The 27,390-nt window shown below is 38.1% G+C and overlaps 1 protein-coding gene across 4 annotated transcripts; it reads left to right on the top strand.

Annotated features, from left to right (window-relative positions):
- CWH43 (cell wall biogenesis 43 C-terminal homolog) lies at positions 1-27,390 on the top strand. 4 transcript variants are annotated; one of them, XM_069856034.1, is made up of 17 exons: positions 1-82; positions 988-1,179; positions 4,914-5,034; positions 5,158-5,312; positions 6,643-6,844; positions 7,831-7,919; positions 9,824-10,078; positions 13,616-13,741; positions 15,513-15,592; positions 16,975-17,080; positions 19,536-19,671; positions 20,839-20,988; positions 23,271-23,415; positions 24,016-24,077; positions 25,119-25,274; positions 26,749-26,874; positions 27,187-27,390. In XM_069856034.1, exons 1-16 carry the CDS (start codon positions 40-42, stop codon positions 26,834-26,836), a joined length of 2,106 nt encoding a protein of 701 aa, XP_069712135.1. In that variant the 5' UTR covers positions 1-39; the 3' UTR covers positions 26,837-26,874; positions 27,187-27,390. The 4 variants fall into 4 exon arrangements, with proteins under 4 accessions (XP_069712135.1, XP_069712134.1, XP_069712133.1 ...); XM_069856033.1 differs by having other exon boundaries at positions 27,217-27,389; XM_069856032.1 differs by having other exon boundaries at positions 26,749-27,390.

Here is a 27,390-nt window from a genome sequence, read left to right as displayed (position 1 = left end):
CGGTGCGGGCGGCAGCGGCGGAGCCCCCGGCAGGCAGCGATGTTCGGGCTCTGGAGCGCCGTTCTCTCCGAGAGTTTCCTCGGTAGGTGCCGCCCGGCGGGTCGGGGAGTGGAGGCAGCGCTTAACGGGGCCGGTTGTCCTCGTTCATCGCCCCGGGAGCCTGGCGGCGGGGCAGCGGGGAGTCCGGCGCGCCGCGGGGGTCGCGGTGCGTGAGGAGGTGTCGCCCCAAAAAAGCTCGGGACGAGCGAGGAGCGTCCTTTTCTCCTCCCGTGCCGGAATGACTCTTGTCTCCTGCATCAGCCCGGGCTGCGGGGCGGGCGCGGGTCCCCGCATCCTCCGAGCCGGGCGCTGCCTCCCCGGTTTCCAGCCTCCCCGCGGACTCGGGCGCATCCCGGTGCGGGGCAGGTGCGCGCAGGTGAGGCGCAGGTGGAGGACGGGTGGGTGAGTCCCGCAGCGATGGGATTTGGCAGCGGGCAGGCACGGTTGGCTCGATGTTCTTTTCCAGCCTGGTGATCCTGTGATTCCCGGGTGGCTGCAGCGGTTTCCTAGAATAATGATTTTAGCCGCCGGTCTGTCTTTGAGCAGCCCCCAGACTCTGGGTGGATTTATCAGATCAGCGTTGCTCCCCCTGCGCTCCTGCTTTCCTTCTAGATGGAGCGCTCCTGCGCTGAAGATCAAGTAGGAACTGCTGTCCCAGTAGGGGAAAAGCAGTTTTCTTCTCGTTCTATTTCCTGGGAAAAAATGTTTGTTTAACTTGAAGCAGCAAATATTTATTCACCCTAGGTGCCTATTGTTACTTAGAATCCTAGAATCACCAGGTTGGAAAAGACCCATCGGATCATCAAGTCCAACCATTCCTATCAAATTGAACTACCTTAAATACATTTGCTGGTCTACATTTGGAAGTATAAAATGGTATAGTTTTAAAATAATCTCTAGGAAACCATGCTGTTGAAAATAACTGATTTTTTTTTTTTTTCTTTTTAGGCTACGTTTCTTGGTCTCTTTACCACGCCCTGCCACCAATGATCTACTACTTTCCCCTTCAGACACTGGCGCTCACGGGTCTTGAAGTTTTTGCTGTTGCCTTCTTTTCTCCAGTTTTCTTGATAATCAGTCCTTTTTGGAGGCTGGCTAACAATAAGTACATCCTAGCCCTTCTGAGACTGATTATGGTTGGTAAGTATGCACTGTAGTGAGTTATACATTTCATCTTGAGATCAAGGCATAAGAATAAACATTCCAAACTGCCTCAAAATTCAGGTGATTCTGAAAAGAGGCAAGAATAAGAAGTTCTTACTCTCCCAAACTCATGCTTTTCTTTTCCTCTTGAGCTTTTAAATACGGTCAGAGGAATACCCTTTGCATCCATTGTATTTGTTTTTAGACTAGTACTGTGTAACTAAAGACAAATCTTATTTCACTGTAATTTCTAGAACCTTTAAAAGTAGATTTTAGTAAAAAGTCATTCCCAATAGGAAAAATGTTTTCTGGTGTTTCACAGAGATTGTCAGAACCTGTGTCTTCTTTATAGCAGTTCTGTGTCTGACAATGGGTGGGGAAGAGACATTACAGGACAGCTTGGGGCTATTATAAAAATAATCTGTTGTGAGTCATATGTTCTTTTTGATAGACTGACTTTCTGAAGCAGATTTTTTTTTTTTGTTAAATAAAAAGGGTTTTTTTTTTCTTTGTTATGTATGTCCTTATGTCTTCAGCATATCGATGGGGTTATAGGCTCGTCCTGAGTGTGAAATGGCTCTCGTATTAGTGGTTGCAAGGGAAGAAAGTTGGATCTTGTATTCAAGATTAAACTGCCTATCCCATGTGCTCCTCCCTAAAACAAGACTTGCTGGGATTCCCTTTGGTCTTCAACTAGCTGGTGCAACTCTTAGCTCTTGTTGATTTTCTGAAAGTTTGTTGGGAGAAGGTTTGGCAGCTACGGCCACATTCAGAAGCAAGTTATTGCCAATGGGTTTGCAACACCTGCAGAAACTCAGAGGAGACAAACGTCTCTGTGCTGTGTTTAGGGAAAATGCTGCTGCTAACTGATGCCTTTCAGAAGCAGCAGTTTCTGGCTCCTTATTTATGAATATAAGATGATAATCAGAGAATTTATTTCCGTGTAATTTTCTTCTTTGACTGGTAGAGGACAGAAGGAAATAATCTTTCTCAGTGTGACTTTAGCTTAAAAAAGAATGCTTGTTCTTTATCTCTAAAAAGATTTTACAGCTGAAGACAGCTCATCTGTTTCATCAGTTTTCATGAAGTGTAGTTTTACCATGTTCTTTTCTTCTCTTTCTGTTATATCTATCCTAATACTTTTTTAGTTACTCTTTAGTAAGCTTTTCAGTGAATAGATCCTTGCACTTCAGCTTTCTGCAGCAGGGCTCATTGCCTTGCTTTCTAATTTAGAAACTGGTAATGAGTGAAAGCATTTCATATTACACCTCACATTCCTTCAGATATCACAGTAACACAAAATTTATTTAAGATTAGTCTTTTAGATTATCTTGATGTGTTTACTCGTTCACATTATCAAAGGAGATGGAAATTGCTTAATGTGTGTAATTTTTGTTCTGCTAAGTAAAGAGCGGCGACAGGACTATAACAATATCTAATGTCTGCTGGTTTATGTCCATTTGCTTCACCTGAATCACAAGATCCTGAAAGTATTAAATACAAGCAAAAAATAGCACCTTCAGTAGTAATCTGGGGAAAGGATGTGTTAGTGGAGGTGGTCATAGAAGGGCTCCAGAGCACAGGAAGACTGAAGATGCGTGCATCCTTACTTTTGGGCTAACCTAAGCACTACTGTACATAGGTATGACCTTCTTTTCTTTCCTGCCTGAACAGGAACTGTTCCCACACTGACCATATCCCCCCCTTGGGGAGGTCTACACCATGTTGTCTTCCACTGTACTGTACTTACTCTGATTCCCCTTAGTTTTTGCTCCACAGTGAGCATCAGCTCACTGATCATTTGGGGAAAGACATAAGAGCATGTTCCTCACCCTCTTTGTCTCCAGCAAAGAGTTTAGCAGCACTCTCTTCTTTTCTCCCTGCTGCAGGTTCTCAAACCACTTTACAGTTGAGATGCCCCTACACAGGCAGCACTCAGCTTGAGGATTTTCCCTATATATCTTCTTGCCTGGTTCTCATTGTTTATTTCTATCATGTCATACTGTGCTGCTGTTTCTCCTATTCCTCAACTATTCCTATTTTCTTTCCTCCCTCATACCTGACACTTCTTCCTTCTTTCTCTTTTTGATCTCTTTCCCCTCTCAGAAAGGCCATGGCCATCCTCTGGCGCTTGTCAAAGTCAGTCATGCAGACCAATCTACACCATGCATGCTCCACTCCATTTCACTTGAAATATTCAGTCTTCAGTTCCTCAATCAAAAAATCTGGAAATTTTTCATGCTTGGCTAAAACTGGAATATTTAGGGGGTTCAGGATTTGTTTTTTAGACAGAAAAGGCCCTTCCCTTATTCAGCATTATCTTTCTTTTCGCATTTTCAGAAGGCTTTATTTTCTCTGCTGCTTTTGTTTTAATTTCTGTATCCTTTCATGCTACTTGATTTAGTGTTCCATTTGAAAAAAAAAAAAGCCAACGAACTACCCTAGTAGGTAACGTCCATTTGAATCTGTGTCTTCAGACAACAGGCAGTAAATTTGTGTGTTTGCGTAGAAGTATTTGTTTTGGGTGTACTTGCTGAGCAACAAAAGGTGTGTCTACTGTAAGCTAGCAAACCCACGCTAGCTTTAATCTGGCTAGCACAGGTGATGAAAGATATGAAGAGGCAGAGTTGCGGATTTTGACACCACTTAGTAACATAAATCTGTGTGCATTGTACATGCAACCTCTGCTTAAGTCCATACAAGTACATCTTCACTACAGGTTGATTTTATTTTACTATCTTTGATCTTATATCTTTTAGTCTGAGCAGAATGAGCAAATAAAGAGTTGGAGAATTTCCTACGTGCACTGCCAAAATCAGCAGGTTGATTTCTGGTCTTCCTTGCTTAATCTCTCTTCAAGTTTGACCTGTACTCATTTAGCAAAATGATGCTGCTTCTTCTGCTGTTTGCCACTTGTCCTGGGCTGGAATTTGCCCCACTGACTGAGTTTAAGAGAATGGGTGTGACCCATAGTCACTTGAATTTGAAACCTGCTAGCAGAGTTTAAAACTGCTTATAAAGGTGAGGTCACTGTGCCCTGGTAAATGGTGGAGATGCGCATGCAGATTCTCTTTCAGTGACTAGAGGAGCGATGGTTTCTGATAACAAGATAACACAGGATGCTGATACCCATTCTTAGACCAGATCCTAGGCCAGAGAAAGACTTGTTCACACTCACTAAGGCAGTTGCATATAATCTTTGTGCTGTGTGTGGTGGCGGCTTCTTTATAAAAGGAAACAGCTTTTGCCATGTTGAACTTCCCTTTATGCCTTTTGAGTTATGTAAGTGCACTGTGGCAAAACCCATCCCCTTTTTAGAAGGAAGCAGTTGCCATGCATAACGTTTTATGGGTTTTGAGTTATGCAAGTGCACTGTTCGGAAATAGCTGTATGCTTGCATATTTTATCCATATATCCTATTTATGGAAACAATGACCCTTACTATTTAAAGTAGGCAGTTGGTGAAGTCTTGGATAATCTCTTCATGTTATTTTTTTTTCCTGAAAATAGTAGCTGCTGTTATGTCATATATACCTAGTTTCTATCCATACCTACATTTCTTTGATTTGTTTAAAGATGTATAGTGTCACACATTTTCAGATGAAAGGTGTAACTATTCAAATTACAGGCAAGGCTGAACTAATGTGTAGGAAATCCTTACTGCTTGACTTCTATTGCCCATTAAAGCAGCCTCTGTGTGTGTGTCTTTGTTTTTTGTTATTTTTTTGTAGGAAGCTTAGCATCATACCAGGCACCAAATGCTTCAATTAGACTCTTCATCTTGGCTGCAGGTGTTTCCTCCTCATTGCTGATTCAAACAGTGACATGGTGGTCAGGAAGCAGTTTACAAAGGTATCTTTTTATATTGATGGGATTGTAAATGACATTTCTTTGTATTATAAGACTGTGTGGGTTTTTTTTCTGAGAAGTTTTTTTTCCTCAAATGCATCACTATTCCAAACCTGATTCTTACAGGTTCATCAGGATGTGGGGTTTCATGCTAGGCAAGATAATGCTCCTTGTTCTTCGCATCTGGTATACATCCCTAAACCCAGTGTGGAGCTCACAAGCTGCCAATACTGTCATATTGGCACTTGGTTTTATAGCAGCAGTGGAGCGAATTTATTCAGGTAAGCATGTTACCCCAAAGATGGCAGTTACGAAAACACCCTAAGTTATGCCCTTCTGTGTGTCACTGGATTTTGATTCTTTGGGTTTTGTTTTTTTTTTTCCTCCACTACAGTCTGTGTTTAGACCTGATACCTGAGCACTGCAGACTTTAGAAATGATGGGGTACTTCCATCTGCCTGTAATACAGCAGAATCAATATCACAGTCATACAAGCTGTAGTAAGTTGGTATTGAAACTGCCAACTAATTGCAGTATCAATAATGCAACAGTAATGCAAACAAAGGCATAGCCTAGACCAGTAATACCAGAATGGGTTATTCTTAGTCTAACATGAAACATCTGTGGTATTTCTGTTATTTTCTTAACTTACTCTGCTCTTTTATGTGTCTCTGCTGGTGCTTATCCTTTGGCAGAGAAGGGGAGACAGTGTAAAGCTGGGGAACAGTGATAAAATAAACAGAAATAATTAGAAGAGTGGATGAGGTGTCCTGGTCAAAATTTGCCTGCCTTCTCGGAGTGTCTGGATGGAGTACACGGCAGTAGGGGCTGACATGGGCTAATAACACTTTAAGACTACGAAGGCAGTATTGTCAAGAATGACAGCAAGGTTGGTCTGGTTAGTTAAGGCAGCTCATGTTAAATCCGCAGAAGGTCCTTCCTTTTCAGTATTACTTGAATTAATTAATTGAAAGATGAGGCCTTATCTGTGTGTAACGGTATAAATTGGCATCATGTATTTTTTTGTAGACTTGCATTATGTGACAGAAATGAAGCTTTCATCTTAACTTAGAAAGGGAAGCTACTGCTGGAGATTAGGAAGGGAATCTGTTGTCCTCCTAGGTGGCAAAGCAATATGTCTGTGCAGTTAAAGGTGCTGCTTTCCCCTTAGAGGAGGGAGGATCTAAAGTGCATGGAAAAAGGAGAAGAGAAGGAAGGCAGTTTATTCCTGGCTTCTTTGAAAGTGTCAGGTTTTGTTCTTATCAGAGTTTAGAGTTTCAGTTAACAGAATCCTCTGAACAAATTCTAATGAATTTTCTGCTCATTTTCAAAACAAATTTAATTATATAAATTCCAGTAGTATGCAAAATAAATATTTGGGCAGGTGACCATTTTGTACACTTAAGGTGAGTAGCTTTTCCTGGCAGACCTAGGAACGTTATTAGAAATTTTCTGTCTTACCAATCCGTGAATGATCAGATAAGTTAGCTTTTGTGTCAGAGCCAGTAATTTATTCTGGTAAGTCTGTGATCTTGGTTATTTCTTTTTCTCAGTAACCCTTTCTAATAGGATTTAACAGTTTGCTCAGCTACATTTCCATTCTTATTCTAGGTGAAGTCAAGGGGAAAGTAGAAGGAAACAGAACTGGTAATGCAGTTAGAGAGACTGTTTCCAACCCTCATTGGCTTTTGTCAGGCATTGCTTTTGGCAGCCTCATGTTCCTCACCGTGTGGATATTTGGGGAGGTCTCACTAATTTCTAGATGGGCAGTAAGCGGACATCCGCATACAGGTCCAGATCCTAATCCATACGGGTAAGTGTTTTTATTTTTATTATTATTTAAACGAGCAGTAATCAAAAGTCAGTGCTGTAGTGGGTGACAAATTAAAAATCAAGCAGCCGGTTGTACCAGAACTTATGCAGAATGAAGTGGGTACGGGGTACTTCACACAGAGGGCTTGTGGGTTCATTCTTGCTTTCAGATACCTCTAAGCCTTTGCATCCATTCCAGTAAATCTTAAAATTTTCTAATCTAGAATGATTTATAGTTCAGCAATAAAAAGCTTGGATTTGCCACATTGCAAACCAGTTTTTAAATTAGCACTAAGGTTTGAGGACTTACAAATGAAGTGCATCTATAATATGCAGTAAATTAATCTAGCAGTTGACTTCAGAGAGGAGATAGTAGGAAATATAGTACATCAGAGATACATGCAGATAGAAAAAGTAAACCACGTGCAATATTAAAGGATATACTTCCGCAGAAGTTTTAGTTAGTAAGAATTTAATCTTAATGCTGTGTATTGCTTACCCAGGTTGCAAAATCTACAAGGAGACCAAATTATTCTGAGTCAGCTGTGTGTAGTGGCAGGTGAGGTAGTTAATTATATGGAATGAGTATACACAAGAGCTATGCAGTAGCTACGTTAGATGCTTTAGGATCCCCTGTTTGACTTGAAGAAAATACTTCCATTTGAGGTGGATTCCTCCCTTATGTTCTCTGAGTTCTTTTTGCCCTTTCCCCCCAGTATTTCAGTGGAGTACTTCTGCTGCTGAACATAAACTGATAAACTGCCACTGTTTTCAACTGGATGTTTTTTATGTCTAGTAAAGTAGAGATTATGTAGCAGGATGTGAGATAAAGGTATTTTGTGCTCAAATTGGCCTCCCTTTGAAATAAAGGGATTATAAAATATTACCAAGCATCCTTGTCTGCGTGTCCAAAAGTTTCTTTTTCAATGCCTGTTGTTTTTAAAGTTCTATTAATGTATGATTACTTTTTCCTTACTGTTATATTAGAGGTACAGTTCTGTTGGGCCTGGCTCATGGACTGATGCTTTCATTTTGGAACTGGTCTTCTGTCATCAGTTTTGTGTGGTTTCTTGTAGGTAGGTGCAAATGCTGAGCAGAATTTTTGTTTCTATTACTTAATTCCCTTTACACAAACCCCCTGATTCTAAACCACATCTTGGAAAAGTCAGTTGCTAATCAAATCGCCTTTTTCCCTGTCACTGACTGCAATATACACACGTCTGACCGTTGACTAAGGGTTATGGGCCAAATCTTCAGGCTGTTGCACAGCAGCTTTGTTCTGTTCAGACCCCACTGCTGAGGTTCTGTTCCTGTGAGTAGAGTCTCAGTTCTCACAAGTTTGCATTGTGTAAGGCTACATCTAAGGTTCTGGGCTTGAGATGACACAAGCCTCTTGATTCCACAGGAGGCACAATAACTTGTAATTTAATGAGCAGTTTATTTGGAGTCAAACTGGCCTCCTGTTTCCTTAGTTGCCAAGATCTCCAGGTGGTAAAATAGTATGAACCTCAAAGCAGTTGTGCTGGAGCAATATATTTGTGAATCAGTCTGCGTACTCTGGGTCTCGGCTGGTGGGAGGAGGGATTAAGGTGCTGGATCTGGACATGGATTTTCAGGAGGGTGGACTAAGCTATGCATGGAGCAAGTAGGAGGAGGTAGAAATAATTCTGCTGTTGAACCATGGACTGGTGTATTTTCCATATCTTCTTAGCATGGTTAGGTGGATGCAGCTTAGTTTAAATTGTAGGGCCATCCAAGTGAAATTTAGTGATATAAATGCTGTTTTTTAAAAAAGCATAAATCTGCTTCTTTTTTGGCCTTAGCTAATTGTTTGTACAGGTTTATATCTAGAAGAAAAAGCAATAGTTCCTACAAATGCTTAATGATAAATTGGGACACATCAAAATTCAGGGACTAAAATAAATTATGAGGGTTTTTTTTTTATTTTTTCTTATTCATCTGTTTTGGAGCACATAAGAGCCAATGCTTTCAAGTCATTTTACACAACCTTGAAGACAAGAAATTTAATGCAAATTGAGTTTCTCCTAGTCAGGAACCAAAACAAAATGCCAACTATCAGGAAAGTCATGGTAAAGGCTCAAGAGCTGGCAATGATTAAACCACTAGTTGCCCAAATAATCTACCTTTTGTTGCAGGTGTTAATTTTAAGAAATATGTGTGCATGTTGTAATGTGAGTATGAGCATTTGATTTTTGATGTACACACACTGCTAATTTAAAACAAGTACAGAAAGGTCTTCAGCTTATTCAATCATTGTATTAGAAAATGCTTAGAAGCTTGATACTTAAGAGTAAAATATTAAAAATGTTTCTATACACTTGCTATCATGATGTGAAAGTTAGTAAATGTTTTCTTTCCTACAATAAAGTTTTAAAATTAAGTCATCCTGTTACAAAGAGTTTCTGTGGTTGTTAATGTTCTGTTTGGGGTCAAATCCCATCATAGTCAAAGACAGTGTGTTAAACTGAGGATCTTACAGTTAAAAATATTAATAGATGTTTTCTTGCCTCTCATGGTTATCTAGAGGGAGAGAAGATCTGGGAAAGAAAGATTTGTTTTCTCTTCACGTTAACCTATTCGATCCTTTCTGTATTCTGCTAAAGGAGGTTCATAACAGGCAGACCCGTTAGCCTTTTAAAAACTGTATCATCCCTCTGTTGTACTGGGGGAGCTCCGTGTAAGAAAAAATGTTCAGTTTTGGCTCTTGATGATGTTTCTCTGCTGTCTTTTTGCTGCACTATTTTCAGCTGAACAGGCAAATCTTTAAGAGAATGAGACTGGGGATATGTAGAGTCTTTGGCTGTTGGGAATAACTCTCCTAGTGAGGCAGTTTTCATGACTGCAAAGCACAGTTATATTTCCCAGACTCTCTTTTTCTTTTTCCTAGACAGAATGTGAGAAGGATGGTGACAGATACACCTGACTATAACTCACTATGTTCTTTTATATCCCTTCACAGGTTTAGCGTCTTCAGCTGGTCTCCTTTATTTACACACCTGGAGGGCTGCGGTCGCAGGCAACGTTCTTGCTGTCTATACCATGTGTGTGTGGCCTCAACTGGCTGGACGTTTTGTTAGCTGCCTGTCTCCTGGGAAAGCCATGACCGCAGCCATGGTTGCCTACGTTCTTGAATTATTCTTCTGTGTATGGTGTACAGCTTATAAATTTGTACCCGGAGGAATTTATGTTAGAGAAAGCTCCCATCTTCTTTTAGGTACATTTATGACTATGAACAAATACGGATATGCTTGCTTTAGCTTCAACCAGATGTTTAAAATGTATCTAGTGTATAGATAGTCTTCCCAAATGTTCAGCTCCTGTTTAATTTACTGTGGTGAGAGTTTCTGTGAGAAAATTAGTAAGACGTGAGAAGACTAATCTTTTTTTATTATTGTTAGAAGTAGTTAAAAATATGGGCAGAAAATGGAATTCATTTGAGGGAAAATGACAAACTGAAAAAAAAAGTCTGATAAATCGGTACACAACTGAGGAAGAGATCTTTTATCAGTCACCCTAAAAATGACTGCAATCCAGAGTGTGGATGCACCTGTATGCCGACTGTCTCAGACAGCAGTATGGTACCTCAGGTAACAATGTAGTTTCTGCAAACTCCAGGGGTCTGTGGAGGCTGTGTTACTGGGACTGTAACATAATTCAGTGCATTATTTAGCCCTGATCTGTGGAGTGTAGTGCAGAGTCCTGGTGATCTAGCTGGTCAGCATTTGAGACCTGAGCTTCGTCTCCGTGTGGCTCCACCTTATGCTTTGTGGACAAACCAGCATGTTTGGAGGAATGTTGTTAAGCCTGCAGCATCAGAAACGTGCAAACAGGAGGGGAAAGAAACTGTCAGGTATTTGCCAATGAGGAAGAATTGAGGTGAGCAAGTATAAAGGTTTTAGAAAAATAATACCTTCATGAATGTGGGAGGCTGAAACGAAACAAACGCTTTCTGGTTTTGTCTCCAGAATTATTTTCTTAATAGGTACTAATGTGTTTCCATAGCATATTTCACTGATAAGAATTAAACAATGCCAAGCATTTTCTTGGGCTAAGTGTAGATTTAGATTAGATATTAAGAAGAAATTATTTTTATTGTGAGGGTGATGAGGCACTGCAACAGGTTACCCAGAGAAGTCGTGGATGCCCCATCCCTGGAGGTGTTCAAAGTCAGGTGGATGAGGCTTTGAGCATCCTGATCTAGTGGGAGGTGTCCCTGCCTATGGCAGGGGATTGGATCTGGATGATCTTTAAGGTCCCTTCCAACCCAAACCATTCTATGATTCTGTGATCTTAAAATCTGATGCATTATCCTATATTTTGTTTGAAAAGGGTTAACGAATGCTGTGCTTGACTTGTTGCTGCAATGGTTTTAGATTTCATAAATATCTTCGCAGCCACTTTCTGTCATTCCAGTTTCTTAGTGTCCATATGTTTCATATATCGCAGCAATCACGTGCAGGGTTTCAGTCTCTTATGTTTTGAGGAGAGTTCCATTATATTCATTACAGTTTTCTTTGTTCTGTAAGCACTCCAGGGGTCCATAGAAACTGTTACCTCCGTTAATTTAATTTTATTTTTTGAAGTTATGTGAAGAAAGCAGGTGGTAGGGGAGTGTCTAATGCTTTCTTGAGTAATGCTTAGACAAAAGAAAAACTGTTATATAAAAATAACTCCCTGTCACTTCTTCTGAAATACACACTTGTGATTAATTCACCTGGCATGATCAGTGGATAGTAACACAGAGATGGCCTTAACTTTCTATTTGGTAAAAAGAAAACCGTAAACTAAAACTATCTCAGCTGATGGTGCTACATAATTTTACATTCCGTCTGAAAGTCCAATTTCTGTCTTTTTTATGCCATCTCATTGCTTATCAAAGGTTTGCAAATTATACCGTGAGATTGTGTATTTGCTGCTGCACTTCTTCCCTTACAGCTTGGCTTTCTGCAAACTGCTTGTTTTCTTCTGGTTTCTTTCAGGTGCAAGTGCTATTTCTTGCTTTCTCCTCCTGTCCAATATCCTGCCTTTCTCTTGCCGCAGTTTGGGTAGGGGACTGCACTGGGAAAAGTGACAATGAAAGTAAGATCATTATATTCAAAGCCTCTCTGCTACTTCACTGTGATGTAACATAATGCTGAAGGGTCAGATCCCTGGTCTTCCTTTGACAATGGTTTTGTGTGTGCCCTCTTTTTTTGCAACTAATTGGATTCTTTATCTCATAAAAGATGGGATAAGAGCTTGTACTATTAGTCTAATCTACCAGTCGAAAAGAAAAGATAAAATACCATCACAGTACATTGCAAAAGTTAGTACACTGAAGTCCCTCACTAGCTTTTAAAATGTAGCTAAAGGTGTGCTTAGCTGTCTGTTCTTAAAAAGCACTCTGCTTCTCTCGGCTCTGGAGCAAAAGAAGACAAGGTGCTGTCATGTTAAACTGGTCTCCCAACCTGCTGCAATGTGCGAACACTGTTTGTAGAACGAACTGTTGAGCAATTGCTGTTGCAGTTCCATAATAAAAATGTGTTGTTAGTTTTATCTTGGTGGCAGAATTGTTCATTTGCAAAGATAGCAGAAATCTACAATCAACAATGTAGAGGTGTTATTTCAAACAGGTGACACCTTTCATCAAGGTGTTATTTTAAAGTTCTTTCTGTGATATGCAGGTTTAACTTAATTGTTCTTGTCCAGGTGAATTCCAGTAAACTTTGAAAGCAGGGGGCTGAGCTGGGAGTTGTAGGCATCACTAGGGACCTGGAGGCATTTTAGCATAGTTAAGCTACTGTGTGCTAGCCTTTTCGATTTAATACCCTGAAACTGTACTGCAAATCAGTCTGTGCTTGAAAGTGCTGGCTAAGTGCACTTGAGGTTCTGTGGAAGTTGGCAAATATTTCACCAAGAGAAGAAACCTGCTAAAATATCCAGTAGAAGGACCCAGTAGTACCAGGCCAGTTAAAATATCTCTGCATTTCCACAGTGAATAGGGAGACAGGTTCTGAGGATTGCTTGGTTAGCACCCAAAGCACCCTGATGCTGGGGACCACAAAGTTATAATATCATGATCCTTAGGCTGCTGGGTTGCATGGGAAAAGCAAGAACAGCTGAAGTTGCATTAGTGTCAGTGTCCTTCCTTGTGCTCAGCCTGAAAGACCCAAAAGTGAACTGTATTTTGGAGCTCACTGTAGTCCAGAGTAGAGTTCATAATGTGAAGGTTTTTTTGATAAATACTGCTATCATTAGGCCTGCTCTTCAGTTATCAGAACAAAGCAGACCTACTAATTATGTTTCAGATGTATTAAGCTTAACAGAAGCTTATTTAAAGCAAACAAACAGTATATTTTTAAACTTGATTGGTTTTGTGTGAAACACGTGTTCAGTGCCATTTTAAACGATCTTTTAGCTTTGAATTCTTACTGCAATATTCCTGTTCTGAAATACTTTTTTGAAATATTTCTCATTAGTGGCATGTTTGATGTCACTAGCTCATTTTGTTAGAAGTAATGCTTATGTCAACAAGCACAGCAATGTAAATTAAACGTCTTTGAAGTGCTGCAGGCATAGTTGATGTGACTAATGTGATAATGATAAGCAGGATCTTGTCTGTCAATAAATCTCATATTGCTCACTTTATTACATTGGGGAAAACTGTAAGAGTGAAGGTAACACAACAGATGGGAGTTTATAAATGCTGCATTTATGAGCAATGTTCAATATGTTAAAGCTCTGTGAAGAAACAAATTACATGTTTTTACAGGGTTTATCATGTTATGTATCGGGGCAGACTTTCTAACAGGACCCAAGAAAGACCTCAGCTCGATCTTTGAAGTGAAAAGCAACCAAAAGCCACTATTCAAAAAGAGTAAAAGCTATATTAAACTACGTAAGTATAATTTTACTTCCTTTCTTCCATGACTGTAGGAATTTTTTCTGAGGAAAAAAGGAGTAATGCAGTGAAGTATTTTTTTTTCAGATGTTTTAGAAATAGTTGTTTATTGCTAGCTTTAGAGCCAAACTTATAGTTGGTAGTGCCCTAGTTCTAGTTTTAATGATGACATATACTGAGAAGCTGATTCACTATGATTATGGTTGAGAGAGAGGCTATTCCTCATGGTATGTGTTAAATGGAGACAAAAGAAACTGGGGAAAGAAGAAAATGTAAAAATGGATTTGGCATGATTTCTGATTTCATTTTGGCAGTTGAGGAGGCCTCTCTGGGTCCTGGGATTTATAACATGTATACAAAAGATATGAATGATTTCTCAGCCCATTCAGTGTGTTGATTTTGAAGTTCGGTTTGACATCCTTTATAGAGCTGTTTGAGCTGACTGGCAGTGGGATGAGATTCAGCTGGCCCAGGAGCTGCTGTATAATGCTAGGCATTTGGGCATGCTAACTCTACAGAGATTGGGATGCTGAAGGTTTAAGTTCTTGCATCTTTTTTCTCTGTAAGCAAATCACTTATGATTTGCACGCCTCATTTGAAGAGCAGAAACACTAGTGCTTCACCAGTTTTCAGGGCAGTTTCTGAAACCTTTATGAAGATCTTTATCCTATATACTCAGGAGCTGGAAGAATGTGGCCCCTGAGAGTTTGTATGTTAGACACAATGCAAGCACTGATGCGAGTGGTTTAAATATTACAAAAACAGTTCACACGAGTAAATACATCAAAATACTGTCTATCACAAACCACAACCTTTGCTCAGCTACTTTTTTGATGTGACTGCAGTAACTCTTGTGCTTCCTTCTCATGCCCAGGCTTGTATTGTTTCTCAGCTTCCCCATTAAGCACCCTTGTGTCTTCCTGAGTATGAAATTGCTTGACATTTCCTAATGTAAACAGCATTTCCTTTCTCCTGGCATCATCCATGGTAAAATTTATTTCTTACACAAAATTGTTCCAGAAAACTTGCATAAAGATAATTACGTATCTGTTTAAAGATCTGATTGAAGAATAAACTGGAGTTGCTGAAAACATAGTAGATCCTGTATGCCACTGTGTAAATGAAATAACTGCAGAGGGGTTTGATCACAAAATTGTAATGTATCAAACCTTGACAGCTCTTAAGAGTCCACTGTGGTTATTTGGAAGGCTACAGGAGCAATGGGAAGGCTCTGAATTTGCATTCTGTCAAGTCAAACAGTGTCAAACAAAGGACTACTCTGGAGGTCTGGCTGTGATCATATTTTTCTGACATCTGAAGGCTTGTGAAGTAAACTAAATTTTCTTCCGTGCATTGTGTTAATACAAAATAAAAATTGTATACTACACATGCATACCTAGAACACAGAGGAAAACACTTAAAGGTTTAAATGATGTTCTTACTCATTTCCTATAATGAATTATCCAGTAGGTATCATTTTTACACAAATATTCCAAAGAGTTTTGGTATATTTTATCTCCTCGGCCTGTTTTGTTTTGGAGAATGTAAGTGTATCTGCACATGTAGTATTCTGCACACATACAGATAATATTAAGTACACTATTTGGAATGATGTAATCACTGGCATATATGGAAATATAAATGTTTGAATTCCCCATTCTATGAAAAACACCTTAGAATGACAGCATACCTAGTTCTGTCTAACTGCAATAGTAACGTTATTTTCTTTTGCTTTTAATACAACTTTTATGTGTTTCTCTATTTCAAGTATTGTGGCTGTTTGTTGGTGTTGGTTTGCTAGGATTGGGTCTGCGTTATAAAACTTACCAGAAGAAGTTGGGCCAAGGGGTGAGTAGTGTGTTTGTGGGAAGAGTAACTTTCAAATATACAGTAAAATGTGTGTGTGATATCTCAGGTATGTTGGTTTGTGGTGGAGAAGTCTTTGTACCAGTATCCAAATATTCAGCACGAATACAGAAATCAAGATGCAAAAAGTTTCATTTGTAAATTCATCCTGAACACAGGAAATGTCTAGGTTTTCGGAGATTTGTAGTGCTGCTATGAAGGAAAGATATATTCTGAAGAATGGAGAGATGCTTGCCTTATACATTCTGTTTGAATATTACTTTTATAAATAAATGTATTCCAATTATATTTAAAACTTGACAATGCTGTTAACAGACTGATCTTGTATCAGGGAAGTTTCAACAGATAACCTGCTGATGTTCCTTCCAGGTGTAGGAATTCTATGCTTCTGTGTTTATATGCATAACTCTAAGCTGAACTTCTCTGAAAAGTTGGTTGACTTAGATTAGATTTAGACTAGCTATGGAAATTTGATAAAAATCAGAAGATTCCAGTTTTCTGCATGGGAAAAAAGTAGGTATTTCAGTGATAGTAACAACTGACGTGCGTAACGTGTGCAAAGTTAGCGTGTAAGTTACTTGCAAGTTGTCTGAGTGTGTTGCTTACACATTATTTCAATTCAGAATCATAGAATCATAGGATCATAGAATCATAGAATCATAGAACCATAGAATCATAGAATCATGATCAGATATAAAATGGAAACATGTTAATTTATTATTTAATTGATTACTAATATAATATAATACTGATATAATGGGGGTTTTATGCAGGTAGTTGCAATTATGAATTAGACTTTTTCTAATTAGACTTTTGGTGGCAATTTGGAAATAGTCCTTTGAAACTTGCTCTTAACATATATTCCTGTTGATAACTTTTTTGTTAGAGAAATTGCTGATGACAAATGCAGGAAAAGATGCATAAAAACTGAAGAGAGTTAAGTAAAAATTGGTGTGTGTGCACACACACATGCATATGTGTATTGACACATGCACACAAACATACACAGTTGGCTTTCTTTTTATAACTCATCCAGGTTTCTAGCATCTTAGAATGTGTAAAAAAGCAGGTAGTTCCTCTTAGAAAAATGAAAAAAGTGTAGTCTCCTTCATGTTCAATTATTTACGGTTACTTGTACAAATTTGTTTTAACTATGATGACTTCTCCTCTTGTTAACAGCGGATTTTTCTCAAAAATACCTAAAGTCTTTTCTAATCCAGACCGCTTTCTTAGGAAAATATATTGGCTAAAATATATCTTCTTACATGTCTTTTATGACACCAGGTGTCTGATGTAGTTGACTGCAAAGGTATGATACATAAAAGTCAAATTGTACTTTATTTTTTTCTGTTTACTTTTTTGAGGTTCCAAAAAGAGACTTCTCTGCTATGATCTGGCCTTTTAGATTTGCATATGACAATGAAGGATGGTCTAATTTGGAAGGATCAGCTAATTTGCTTAATCAGACAGGTAACATTTTTTTTTCCACTTCATTTATATTTGACAGGGTTCATCTGAAGAGCTAAAAGCAAGATCACCTACTGGGTGAGTGAGTTCACTACTGCATTAACACAAGCACCTGTGCCTAATGGCGTTCACCTGAATCTGTGCACAGTTCCACTATGATCACTTCTGTTAAAAATCCTTTTGCAGAGGTGATATTCTTTTTTATATATTATAAAGAAGTTTCTGATTGGCGGAGACGCTTTGTTTATTATTTGGATATTTTATCAAATTGCTGATGAGTTACTTGTCTATAGAGAAATTATTTGCATAAATGAAATAATGATAAATATCCTTTTAGATCAAATTTAAGGTTTTATAACTTCTTTGTGGTTTTGTTAGATGTGAAGCATTGTGTAATTCCTAAAGGGTCTAAAATTAAAGTGCCCTAAACAAGGTGTAGAGAGGAGAAACAGACAGGTCTGCTTCCATCACTGTGCCAGAGCAATGTATAAAAGAAAAACAACAGTTGTAGCTTGGTTGAGCTGTCATGACTTTACTGTAAAGAAAAGTCTCTAACTTGTTGTATGAACAGAGTTTTGTTTGGCAAAATAGCTATAGGGAATGAATCATTTGCTCTGGGGTCCCTTGACTAAAGTTTGAGAGGACTGAACTCTGTAGGCTGTCTAGCAATATGAGAAAACTGAGACATTTGATGAATTGAAGTTTGAGGTGTTCTTACACTGACGCGAATCCATAGCTCATGCCTTATATCTGAGTACTTACCTAATATTTGTTTATTTATTTATGCATTTGTGAATGCTTTTATTTCTGGTAGCTATAGTTTAAATCAATGAATATTAGAAAAAGGGATTTACCTGGTTATGTCCATTGAGCATTTCTTTGTGGTAATGAACTATTACATCTAAAAGAAGCAACTGGTAAGTCAAAAAGGCAGCAAAATCCAAAATATAAACGAAAATATATTAATTCCTGCTTGCTAGAAACATCATTCTGAAGTTCTGTTACGTGTGTGTGTATATATATATGTGTGTATATATATATGCACACACGTATGTGTGTATTTGTACATATATATTAAAAAATACCACTTAAACATTTCCAGGAAATGCATCAATGCATTCAGAGTTAAGCTGGAGATTCTTAAATGATTTGTTTGCTGAAGTAGAGTAGCTGATTTTGAGAGTCACAGAGAAAAGACTGGCTAATGTCTGCAGCATAGGGGTTATGTTGGTGGTGTGCATTCCTTAGGCTCATCTTCTCTCTGTTGAAATAGCGAAGATGCAATATGTAGTGACTTTTGTGACTCAGACTCCAGTCTGCCCTAAAGGGAACCAACATTAACCCTTCTCAGTTGTTTCAGTCATTGTTCCATGGCCAGCATGTGTGCTAATGACGTAGAAGCAGAAATCTAGGAATCCATTTAAAAGTACTCTGAGCTGCCATTTTCCATCCTAACGTTTCTCTCATAGTGCTAAATAAGACATTTCAAAAGCAAAAAATCTCATGTGGCAAGAACGGTGCTGAATGGAGCTGTCTTAATCCCTTATATAACAGAAGGGCTGCAGATGAAGCAGTGGCTCGAAGGGGGGCATAATCACAGCAAGAAGGAATCACTTAGTGCTGCTGCAGCTGTACCGACCTCCTGCTCAAGCTGAGCCTGGATGGTTCAGCCAGGCTGTGGCCAGCTTGAAGAACCTCTCCTTTTTTTTCAGGCATGGGCATATCTTTCTTAGTTGCCAGATCCTTCAGGGACCATACAGTATCTTTCTGTATCCTGTAGCTAAAATATAGAGGAACCTGGCATGTTCTCCTGACAAAACCACGCCTCAGCATGGAAACAGGGAGGGACCCCAGTGCCCTGAGAAACTGAAGTGGCTGTGGGTGGTCAACAATTCACTAGAGCTAGGAGCCCTTTTGTTACCGTGCCCGGGGGGCTGACACTAGGTTGCTACGGGCTAATTAATTATTTTGGCAGCAGCAATTTGCTCCCTCTGGCACAGGACCCTTGCTTGGAACAGAATAGGACTTGGTAGATCAAGGTAAGTGCAGATATGGTGTGTTGCACTTGTTCATTGAGTTGAAAACAGTAGACTTGCTACTGTGCTGTTAATCTCTGTATGCACATTATGTCTAATGCTTTTGAAATGGTTTCCACTAGGTATGGAAGGGCCAGCTGAACTGTGCAGTCTCATGTGTGTCTGGTAGGCACCAGGGAAGAGCTATGGTATCCAGACACTAAGTGTCTCTCTATTGGAGGCTGTGTAGCCTACAGTGACTGAAAGTTTGGGCATGACGCTTTAACCAGCTGAAGATTTGCTCCGATTGACTCCTGGAGGGCTTGTGTCCATCCCTGTGTAATCAAAAGGGAAATGATGACATTATGTAGTCATTTATAAATGACATTTATGGGTCACAGTTGTAAATTTGGAAAGATTTTCTTTTTTCTTCCCCATTGTAGGTGCAGATTTTATCACTATTATAGAGAGTGATGCCTCTAAACCATTCATTGGGAATAACGATCCAACAATGTGGCTAGGGGAAAGACTAGGATTTTACACAGATTTTGGTCCAAGCACAAGAGATCACACTTGGGGGTGAGTCATCTCTACATGCAAAATCACGCTAAATGTAAATACACTACTCAATACTATCTCCTCAAGAACATGGGCAGAGAATAATTGGAATAGTAATCACTGTAATCACTTGTTGAAGGTTGCCTTTAAGAACATGCTTTGACATTCTAGTGTTACAATGCAATACAGGTGAAGTTTTCTTGTTAAGAACAATCAATTTTTGTTTGGCTAATCTTGAAAGCTGCTTTGTCTTTGGTGATACAGAGAGTGGCATCCTGCCCCTTAATGTACAGATTTGGAAATCTGCCATTCAAAGTACTATATCTGATTCATTTTTCGCATTATTTTGTTTTGGTGATGAGAGCTTCAGATTTCAGATATAGCAATGTGATAGCAGTTGGAAAACGTAACTGCACCTGGAGTTATTATGAATGTTGAATTCGTTTAATCCAGTTTGGGCTGTGTAGTGGGAGGTGGGCACAGAAAGGCACATGTCTATTTGGCCAGATTTTTTGTGTCCAATTCTACTTCATTGCTTGACCAGCTACCAGTTGCGTATGATTGAATATCTTTGTCCTCTAGAAAGTAGTGGCTTATGATGTGGTTTTATTTTCCAAGGGGATATGCAGTTTTCTGTAGCAGAAGGAACTTCGTAGTGATGTTGCAATGGCTATTTAGTTTTTGCCATATGGGAGGGGAATTTAGTAACTTTCCTTTTCCAGAGCCTGTATCTCTAAGTGATTCAGAATGGGGTAGAAAAGTCATGCGTTGAAATTTTCTTCACAGAATATTTTGAAAAATGTTTTAAGGCTGATTTCAAACAGAAGCTGAAAGAAGAAGAAATCTCCGACTTTAAATATGTATTTCTACCTGCTTCTACTTCTAATAAAATAAATTTTGATTACTAATAGCATAAAATTCTGTTTTGTATGAGGATGCAGATTTTGAAAGGCTCAGTATAAGAATTCACCTATATGCAATGGTATTTCTTATTGTAGGAATGAATTTGATAATACATTTTTAGGCACGTACTTAAGTAATATTTTAGAGGAAAATTATCTGAATTCAGCAAAATCCACTAGAGTTGGCCTAATGGTTAAAGTTCAGTGACCATTAGTCTTCTGCTTAGTTCAGGCATGTGGTAATTTTGAACGGCAAAAGTGTAACCGTTTCCCACTTCTGATGCAGGATTATGGCCTTGTCAAGGTATCCAATTGTAAAATCTACCCATCACCTCCTTCCATCTCCAGAGGGAGAGATTGCACCTGCCATCTCCATGACTGTCAACTTCACAGGGAAGCTGGTTGATTTTGTTGTCGCCCACTTTGGAAATGAAGAGTATGTGTTTTATTTATTGTTACATCATGTTGTGCAAAGTCATGTTACGTAGTTGTAATTTGTAAACTTTTGGGATTTCTTTTGTACCCTGTAAAATCTGCTACTGTAATACTGGTTCTAACAAGGCATGTTGGAGAAAATACTATGACATAGGTACTAGTTTAAAATTTTGAAGTGTTTTCTTAAAAGGGACAAACGTGTTACACAAAACTTGACTGACCCTTGTAGCTGAGTTACTAGAAATATAAAGATATATATTATATATGTTCTGCATATTATATATGTTCTGCAAAGCCATAACAAGTAATAGGGCTACAGATCTCGGTGCAGGATAACATCCTTCTGACTTTCTGGATATGAAATGGATCTACTGTAATGGATCTACAATAAGTGCAGATAATTGCAGTTAACAAATAGCATTAATAGACAATTGATATTCTTTAAAGTAAAAAGTAACAATTCTGAAGCCTCCAAGAAAGGACAGTGTTGAAACAGCAACAAATATTGTCCGTTCATTCTTCTGACTATATGAAACTGGAAATATGAAAACCTGATCTCTGGATTCTGAATGGAACAATTTTACCAATAACTCAAATGTTTGTGGTGGAAAAGATGAAGGTATATGTTTGAGTTTTTTATTTCTGGACAACATCTTGATTACGTTTGTATAATTAGTATTAATAAGGGATAGTTTTGTGATGCTCCATGTAGCTGTTTTCTGTTTTATTTGCTGTACTATCTAGTATTATGTAAGAGTTGGAATTTTTAAAACATTTTTTGTAATTCATGGAGAAGCAAATTTATAGATTTGCTGCAGGATATAATACACAAAGAAGCTGCTCCAAATGCAGTAGGAATTCTCATTATCCCATACTGAGCTTCCTTATTTCCTTCCCCTGTGTTGAAATTGTCTGCATGTTGAAGCGTGCAAATTGTTTACAGATTTCTCTTTTACTGAACATATATAGTTGTCGGAAACCATTCTCAGTCTGAACTATAGAAAGGAATTTAATTCTTTGCCGAGAACAGATGATTAGAGTTGCCTCTCTGAGAAACTGTTTGTTGAAGTAGAAGAAAATAGCGCTGTATTTCCCCCTTACAGAGGCATGAGGTAAAGGTGAAGGAGAAAATAGGAGGAGACACATAGGAAATGATTGAAAATGAGACTGTGTTTTGAGTTGAATGATTTTGTAATTAAATGGCACACAACTGCTTGCTTTTCATCTGCTGCTTAGGATGACATGAACTATAGACTGCTGGGTAACTAGGGATGTTTTAAAAGACTTCTTAAAATGTGAGAATATAACAATGCCTGTGTCATTTAAAAGAACCTATCTTCTGGAGAGGTGCAATTCTGCAAAGAGCAGCAAGCTGAGCAGGCAGCTTCATGTGTACCTGGATCAGTCTTTTATTTAAATGTGTATTTTTTTAATCTTTGGTCTGCGTGCTCTTTCTTGCTAATGCATTTGCTTTGGTCAGAAGTACTGCTATTCAGAAAGCAGAGTAGCATTTAAATTGTAGTCGTCTTGGGATTACAGATTCTAAAATCAACTCCCTGACTCAATGATATTTATTCCTATCTACCAAAATATAGAAGACAGCATGTTTTGCACAACTGTTTAAAGTTATTACCATGAAGCACCATAGAAAGGGAACTGCCTTTACATTATGTTATGACAAATCCAAGGACAGGAAATAGAATCTAATACAGTATTTTACCAGGCACCACTTATGCTATCGCATTGGTCGTGTTGGACCTGTTGTATAAATCTTGTTAAAGAGATGCAGTATACCTGCCAAATGTTGTTAAATGGTGTTAGTGTGATGACATAGCTCTGAAATTTTATTTCATAAATTATGTGACAAACTTTAAGAATATTATTACCATGATCTGAAAGTTTTGTTGGCATGTGAGCACTTTGTTATGCGCCACTCTGTGTTAGCACAATTAAATTTCAAGTGTGGGCAGAGACAAACCCTCAGATAGCCAAAGCACTTACATTCACATTTCCTAGTGGTGAGATCAGTATTAAAACCAAAACAGTAATAGAAAAATTTGTATCTGTAATGGTTAGAAAGGGAACTGTAATTACATCTGCCACGACCATGTGGCTTTTATTGAACATAGCGATCATTTTGAATCAGTGAGCTTTCTGTACACTTTCATGCTCCCTAATGCTGAACAATAAGAAAGGTGTCAGATTTGTTTGTAGTTTACTATGTTATAGCAAAAAGCTTCTGAGCTAAAATATATGCATGTTAATGTGTTCCATTTCTTTCAGAGAAGACTTGGACAGAAAACTCCAGGCTATAGCTGTTTCAAACCTATTGAAGACTAGCTCCAAGCAGGTTGTATTTCTTGGGTACATTACTTCAGCTCCTGGATCCAGAGATTATACTGAACTAATAGAAAATGGAAATGTCCAGGTAATGTAAAAATAGCTGTTTCTTCTAGCTGCTAGAGATAATACATGTTTGAAACACTCAGCTTATTATTTTAAATTGGTAGTTTAGACATAATATTTAGACATAATGCACGTTTCCAAATGCGATCTTCAGCTACCTTGTGACATGTTATAGAGAAGGTAGAGTTATAGAGACTGAACAACGATCACAGTTAAGGTTGTCAAGAACTAGAATGAGGGCCCAGAAAAACTGGGAAATCTCCATCCCTGGAGATATTCACAAGTTGGCTGCACAAGGCCCTGAGCAATCTGCTTGAAGTGACTTTGAGCATTGGGCTGGGAGTGGGTGACCTCCAGATGTCCCTTCCAACCTCTAATTCTTTGATTTTTTTTGTTTTAAACTAAGTTCTCTGGTTTGGTTTTCTGTTAAGAGATGTCAGCAAGGTGTCTGAATTGTCTGTCTCTGTTAAGTGGGTTTTTACCTTTCTACTTTAATACAATGTTTTAGGCATAACATGTTTCTGCAGCAGGTTTACACATTATTTCTGTTACTGGTTTAAAGCCTATCTGTAAGGAAAGCTTGCCTTATTTGTTTGACTTTTTTTCCCCCTTTCACTCATAGGATATTGACAGTACAGATCATGACAGATGGTGTAGCTATATTATGTATCGTGGAGTGATAAGGTTTGTTAAATTGGAATTCCTTTTAACTGGTTTTGAATATCTTTATGACGACTGGTCTTACACCTTCTGTAGGTAATGGTAGAAGGTTTTATATCACTAAGAACTATGTATGGACAGTTAGATATGTCATGTGAAACATCGATCTTGGGATGAATTGATGTGTTTCTGAATATAATTTACAAAGACATGTTACAGGTTTCACACTTCTGTGTCAAAAATCTTCAGATCTAATCTGCTTTGGCAGCATAAAACTACTTCTATTCCAAAGCTCTGGCTTTACAGCTTCCTTCTAAAACATGAAAGCTAAGCTTTAATTTGTACGTGACACAGAAGATAAAAATTTTGACTATGATTGTAGGGTTTGTGCAAAATGCTGATTTCATCCAGCCAATCTTTATGCTTCATTCAGTGGAAACTTTAACTGTGTTAGCCCATACTGAAGCACTTTTCTGTCTGCTAGGACCTATGCACTCCGTATCTTTTAATACCAAGTTGCTTGTATATAATTCTCTTGGTTATGTGTATACCAGAATGGAATTCAGCTTATGCTGAATAAACTACAAATTCTGCAGCATTCACAGGAGTAAACCTATCTTAAGTAACAGTATTGAATAGGAAAAAAAAAGCAACCAAAGTCCCAACAAATTCTTCATTTGCACTATAATTTTTCTCATTACTCACTTTATTGATGCTTGAGTTCCTTTCATGAATTTCAAAATCTTCAGTGTGAAAAGTTAGTGAGCTTATAACAGTATGCATATTCAAAAACTATAATCTAAAAAATAAATTTCTAGATCTAGAGCTTTTTTTTTTATCGAACACTTATGCTTTCTCGTGTTTTCTACTTGTGCCATTGTGTTATGATGATCGTGTTTATAGAGCACTTTAAGTTTTTTGAAGATGAGATTCACAAAAGTAGAAAGTTATATTGATAGGTTAAATAGTATAATAACTCTCAGGAAAAAAAATAGACATGAATTAAGAATGTAGTGAAATTACCTAGAGTTATTTCTTCAAACTAACTCTTCTTTTATCTGATAGGTTGGGCTATGCCCGCATATCTCATGCTGGTTTAAGTGACTCAGAAGTCCAGATGGCCAAATTTAGGATCCCAGATGACTTGGACAGCTATGCTGATAATGACAGGATTGTCATTGATCCCAGCCAAGTTCCTGAAGACATTCATTTCAATCCCAGGTCAGTGTATCTCATGAGAAATTAAGCATGAAGTACATGTTCTCTTGTAAAAAGAGAAGTGTAGTAGCAAAATTGTTCTTAATATGAGAGGCACTGGTCAGTAGCAAACTGAACAGAAGATTAGGAGGCAAGACTTCCAGATCTGTGATTCCATTTTTTTTGACTGACTTGGCATGTGCCTTGGAAAAATCAGTCTCTGTGTCATAGGTAAATTGAAGATAATGCTTATTTCACCCAGGTGAGTAATTTTTGAGATTGTTTGATAAGGTATTTGCTAAGTGGTGTGGTAACTCATTTTGTAGATGCTGAGATCTCTCCCATGTTTCTCAGGACTTTGGAGGACACAAAATACAATATATACATTATATACTCTTTGCATAAGTATTTTAAAACATACTATTTAACTGGAGCAAAAATTAAGGACAATGCCTGAGGCAGCATGTTACATATGTCAAAAAGAAAAAAAGGACTAGATTTTTACATAAAAAGCTATTTGTTTCTTTAATGTGGTCATTTTTCCATGGGCATTGCATAAGGAAGAGAAATATGCAGAAAGGTATTAATTTTGCATTGAGTATTAGTGGAAGAATCGTGAAGGCTGAGATAGATGTTGCCACAAAGGGACAATTTCCAGCAATGTTGTATTTACTACTACTAACTTAAGGGTTACAGAATATTAAGTTATTCTATAAGCCTAACAGTTGAGCTTACTCACTTTTCATTTAGCACTCAGTCGCTGACTTCCTCTCTAAGCAGAAGTTTGCCCAATCTTTTCCAAATGATGAGACCTGCCTAAAGTTAGCATTTGGATTTTTCTCAGTTGATTTCAGCGCAGAATATTTTTCTTGTCCTAGTTTCTTTTATGTCTGCCCATAAACAGAAAAAATCATACCCTTTATGAATAAGTTTAACTTTTCTTCATTTAACTGTAGTTTTTTTAAAGCATCTGGCACTGCTTTTAAATGCTATTTAGCGTTAGTATTTTCAATACATGCTACATATTACTTCTGCAAATCTATCTGCCATGAAGTTAAGACTTTCATATTTAAATATGTCATGAAAAAAATACAATTTTCACCATAATTTTCAAAAGAAAGGTGTGTCATATTAACAATAGGGTTGAGTATTTGGTACTATGGGTCTGTCTCCTCTAAAGTCAGTAGAAAAAATGTAATGAACATAGGATTTTACCAGATAAGTGCACTACTCACCTTTGTCAGCTGGAGTTCCATTTATAGAGTGCCTGTGGCATTGATCCAGTCAGTGTGATTAAATGTATCCATTATACTCAAAGACCTCTAGTTAGGTAATATACAAAGATGATGATTTATACATAAGTAGGGTTGCAGTCTGTTTCTGAAATAAACTATGTAGAACATTCAGAAGAAGTGTACATTATACCGTAGCAAGTTTATGATTTAATTGCATGGGTTAAATCATGTTGTAATGGTTTTGCTTTGAATATTTTTCTTAGGTTTGGATCTTATAAAGATGGACATAATTATGAGCGTATTCATCACTTTCATATGAGCACTCCTAAATATTTTAAAAAGACAAACTAGAATGAGAAAATAACATCCCATTGGGACCAACAAGAAAGGTTTGTTGGTTGAAACTGAGTTGGCAGCCGAAAAGACTGCATTGTTTAAGGATGAGCAACTCCCATGCTGCCTAACACTGTGAATATCTATGTAATAGCTGGGGACTCTTTGTTTAATGTGTTGTCATCACTGTGAGAGAGGGAAGACGCATGCATTTTGATAAATCAGTATCTGTCTGGGCCAAATACCTGCTTTGTATACAGCAAAGCAAGGGTGGGAACTTGCTTTGGCAATAACTTCTTCAGCCTTTTTGAAAGTATACTATATTGTACTGTTCCAGAGTTGAATGTATCTCTCCACCTTTTCTTTAGGGTCCAGATCTGACCCCTTTCCCCTCCTAGGAGATCACTGGAACAGTCATGATCAAGGAGGTTCCACTGACTTCCACAATTTTGATGGCTGAGGCAAAGAAAAATAATGTGGCAGACTAGGTAACTTGTGGATACATGCTGCGCTTTGTACTCCTGATGCTCTTGAAATAAAAATGTTTGCCTTAGGTTTTTTCAAAATAGGAA

The sequence above is a fragment of the Phaenicophaeus curvirostris genome, chromosome 4, assembly GCF_032191515.1.
Source record: "Phaenicophaeus curvirostris isolate KB17595 chromosome 4, BPBGC_Pcur_1.0, whole genome shotgun sequence".
Taxonomy (NCBI): Eukaryota; Metazoa; Chordata; class Aves; order Cuculiformes; family Cuculidae; genus Phaenicophaeus; species Phaenicophaeus curvirostris.
Note: the sequence above shows the minus strand (reverse complement) of the source record. Positions and strands in the feature narration are given on the sequence as shown.

Excerpts from the sequence above, each read along its gene's own strand:
- CWH43 (XM_069856034.1), top strand. The coding sequence starts at position 40 with ATGTTCGGGCTCTGGAGCGCCGTTCTCTCCGAGAGTTTCCTCG. Across the intron at positions 5,035-5,157 it reads TCAGGAAGCAGTTTACAAAG|GTTCATCAGGATGTGGGGTT; the intron begins GTATCTTTTTAT and ends TGATTCTTACAG. Across the intron at positions 5,313-6,642 it reads AGTGGAGCGAATTTATTCAG|GTGAAGTCAAGGGGAAAGTA; the intron begins GTAAGCATGTTA and ends TTCTTATTCTAG.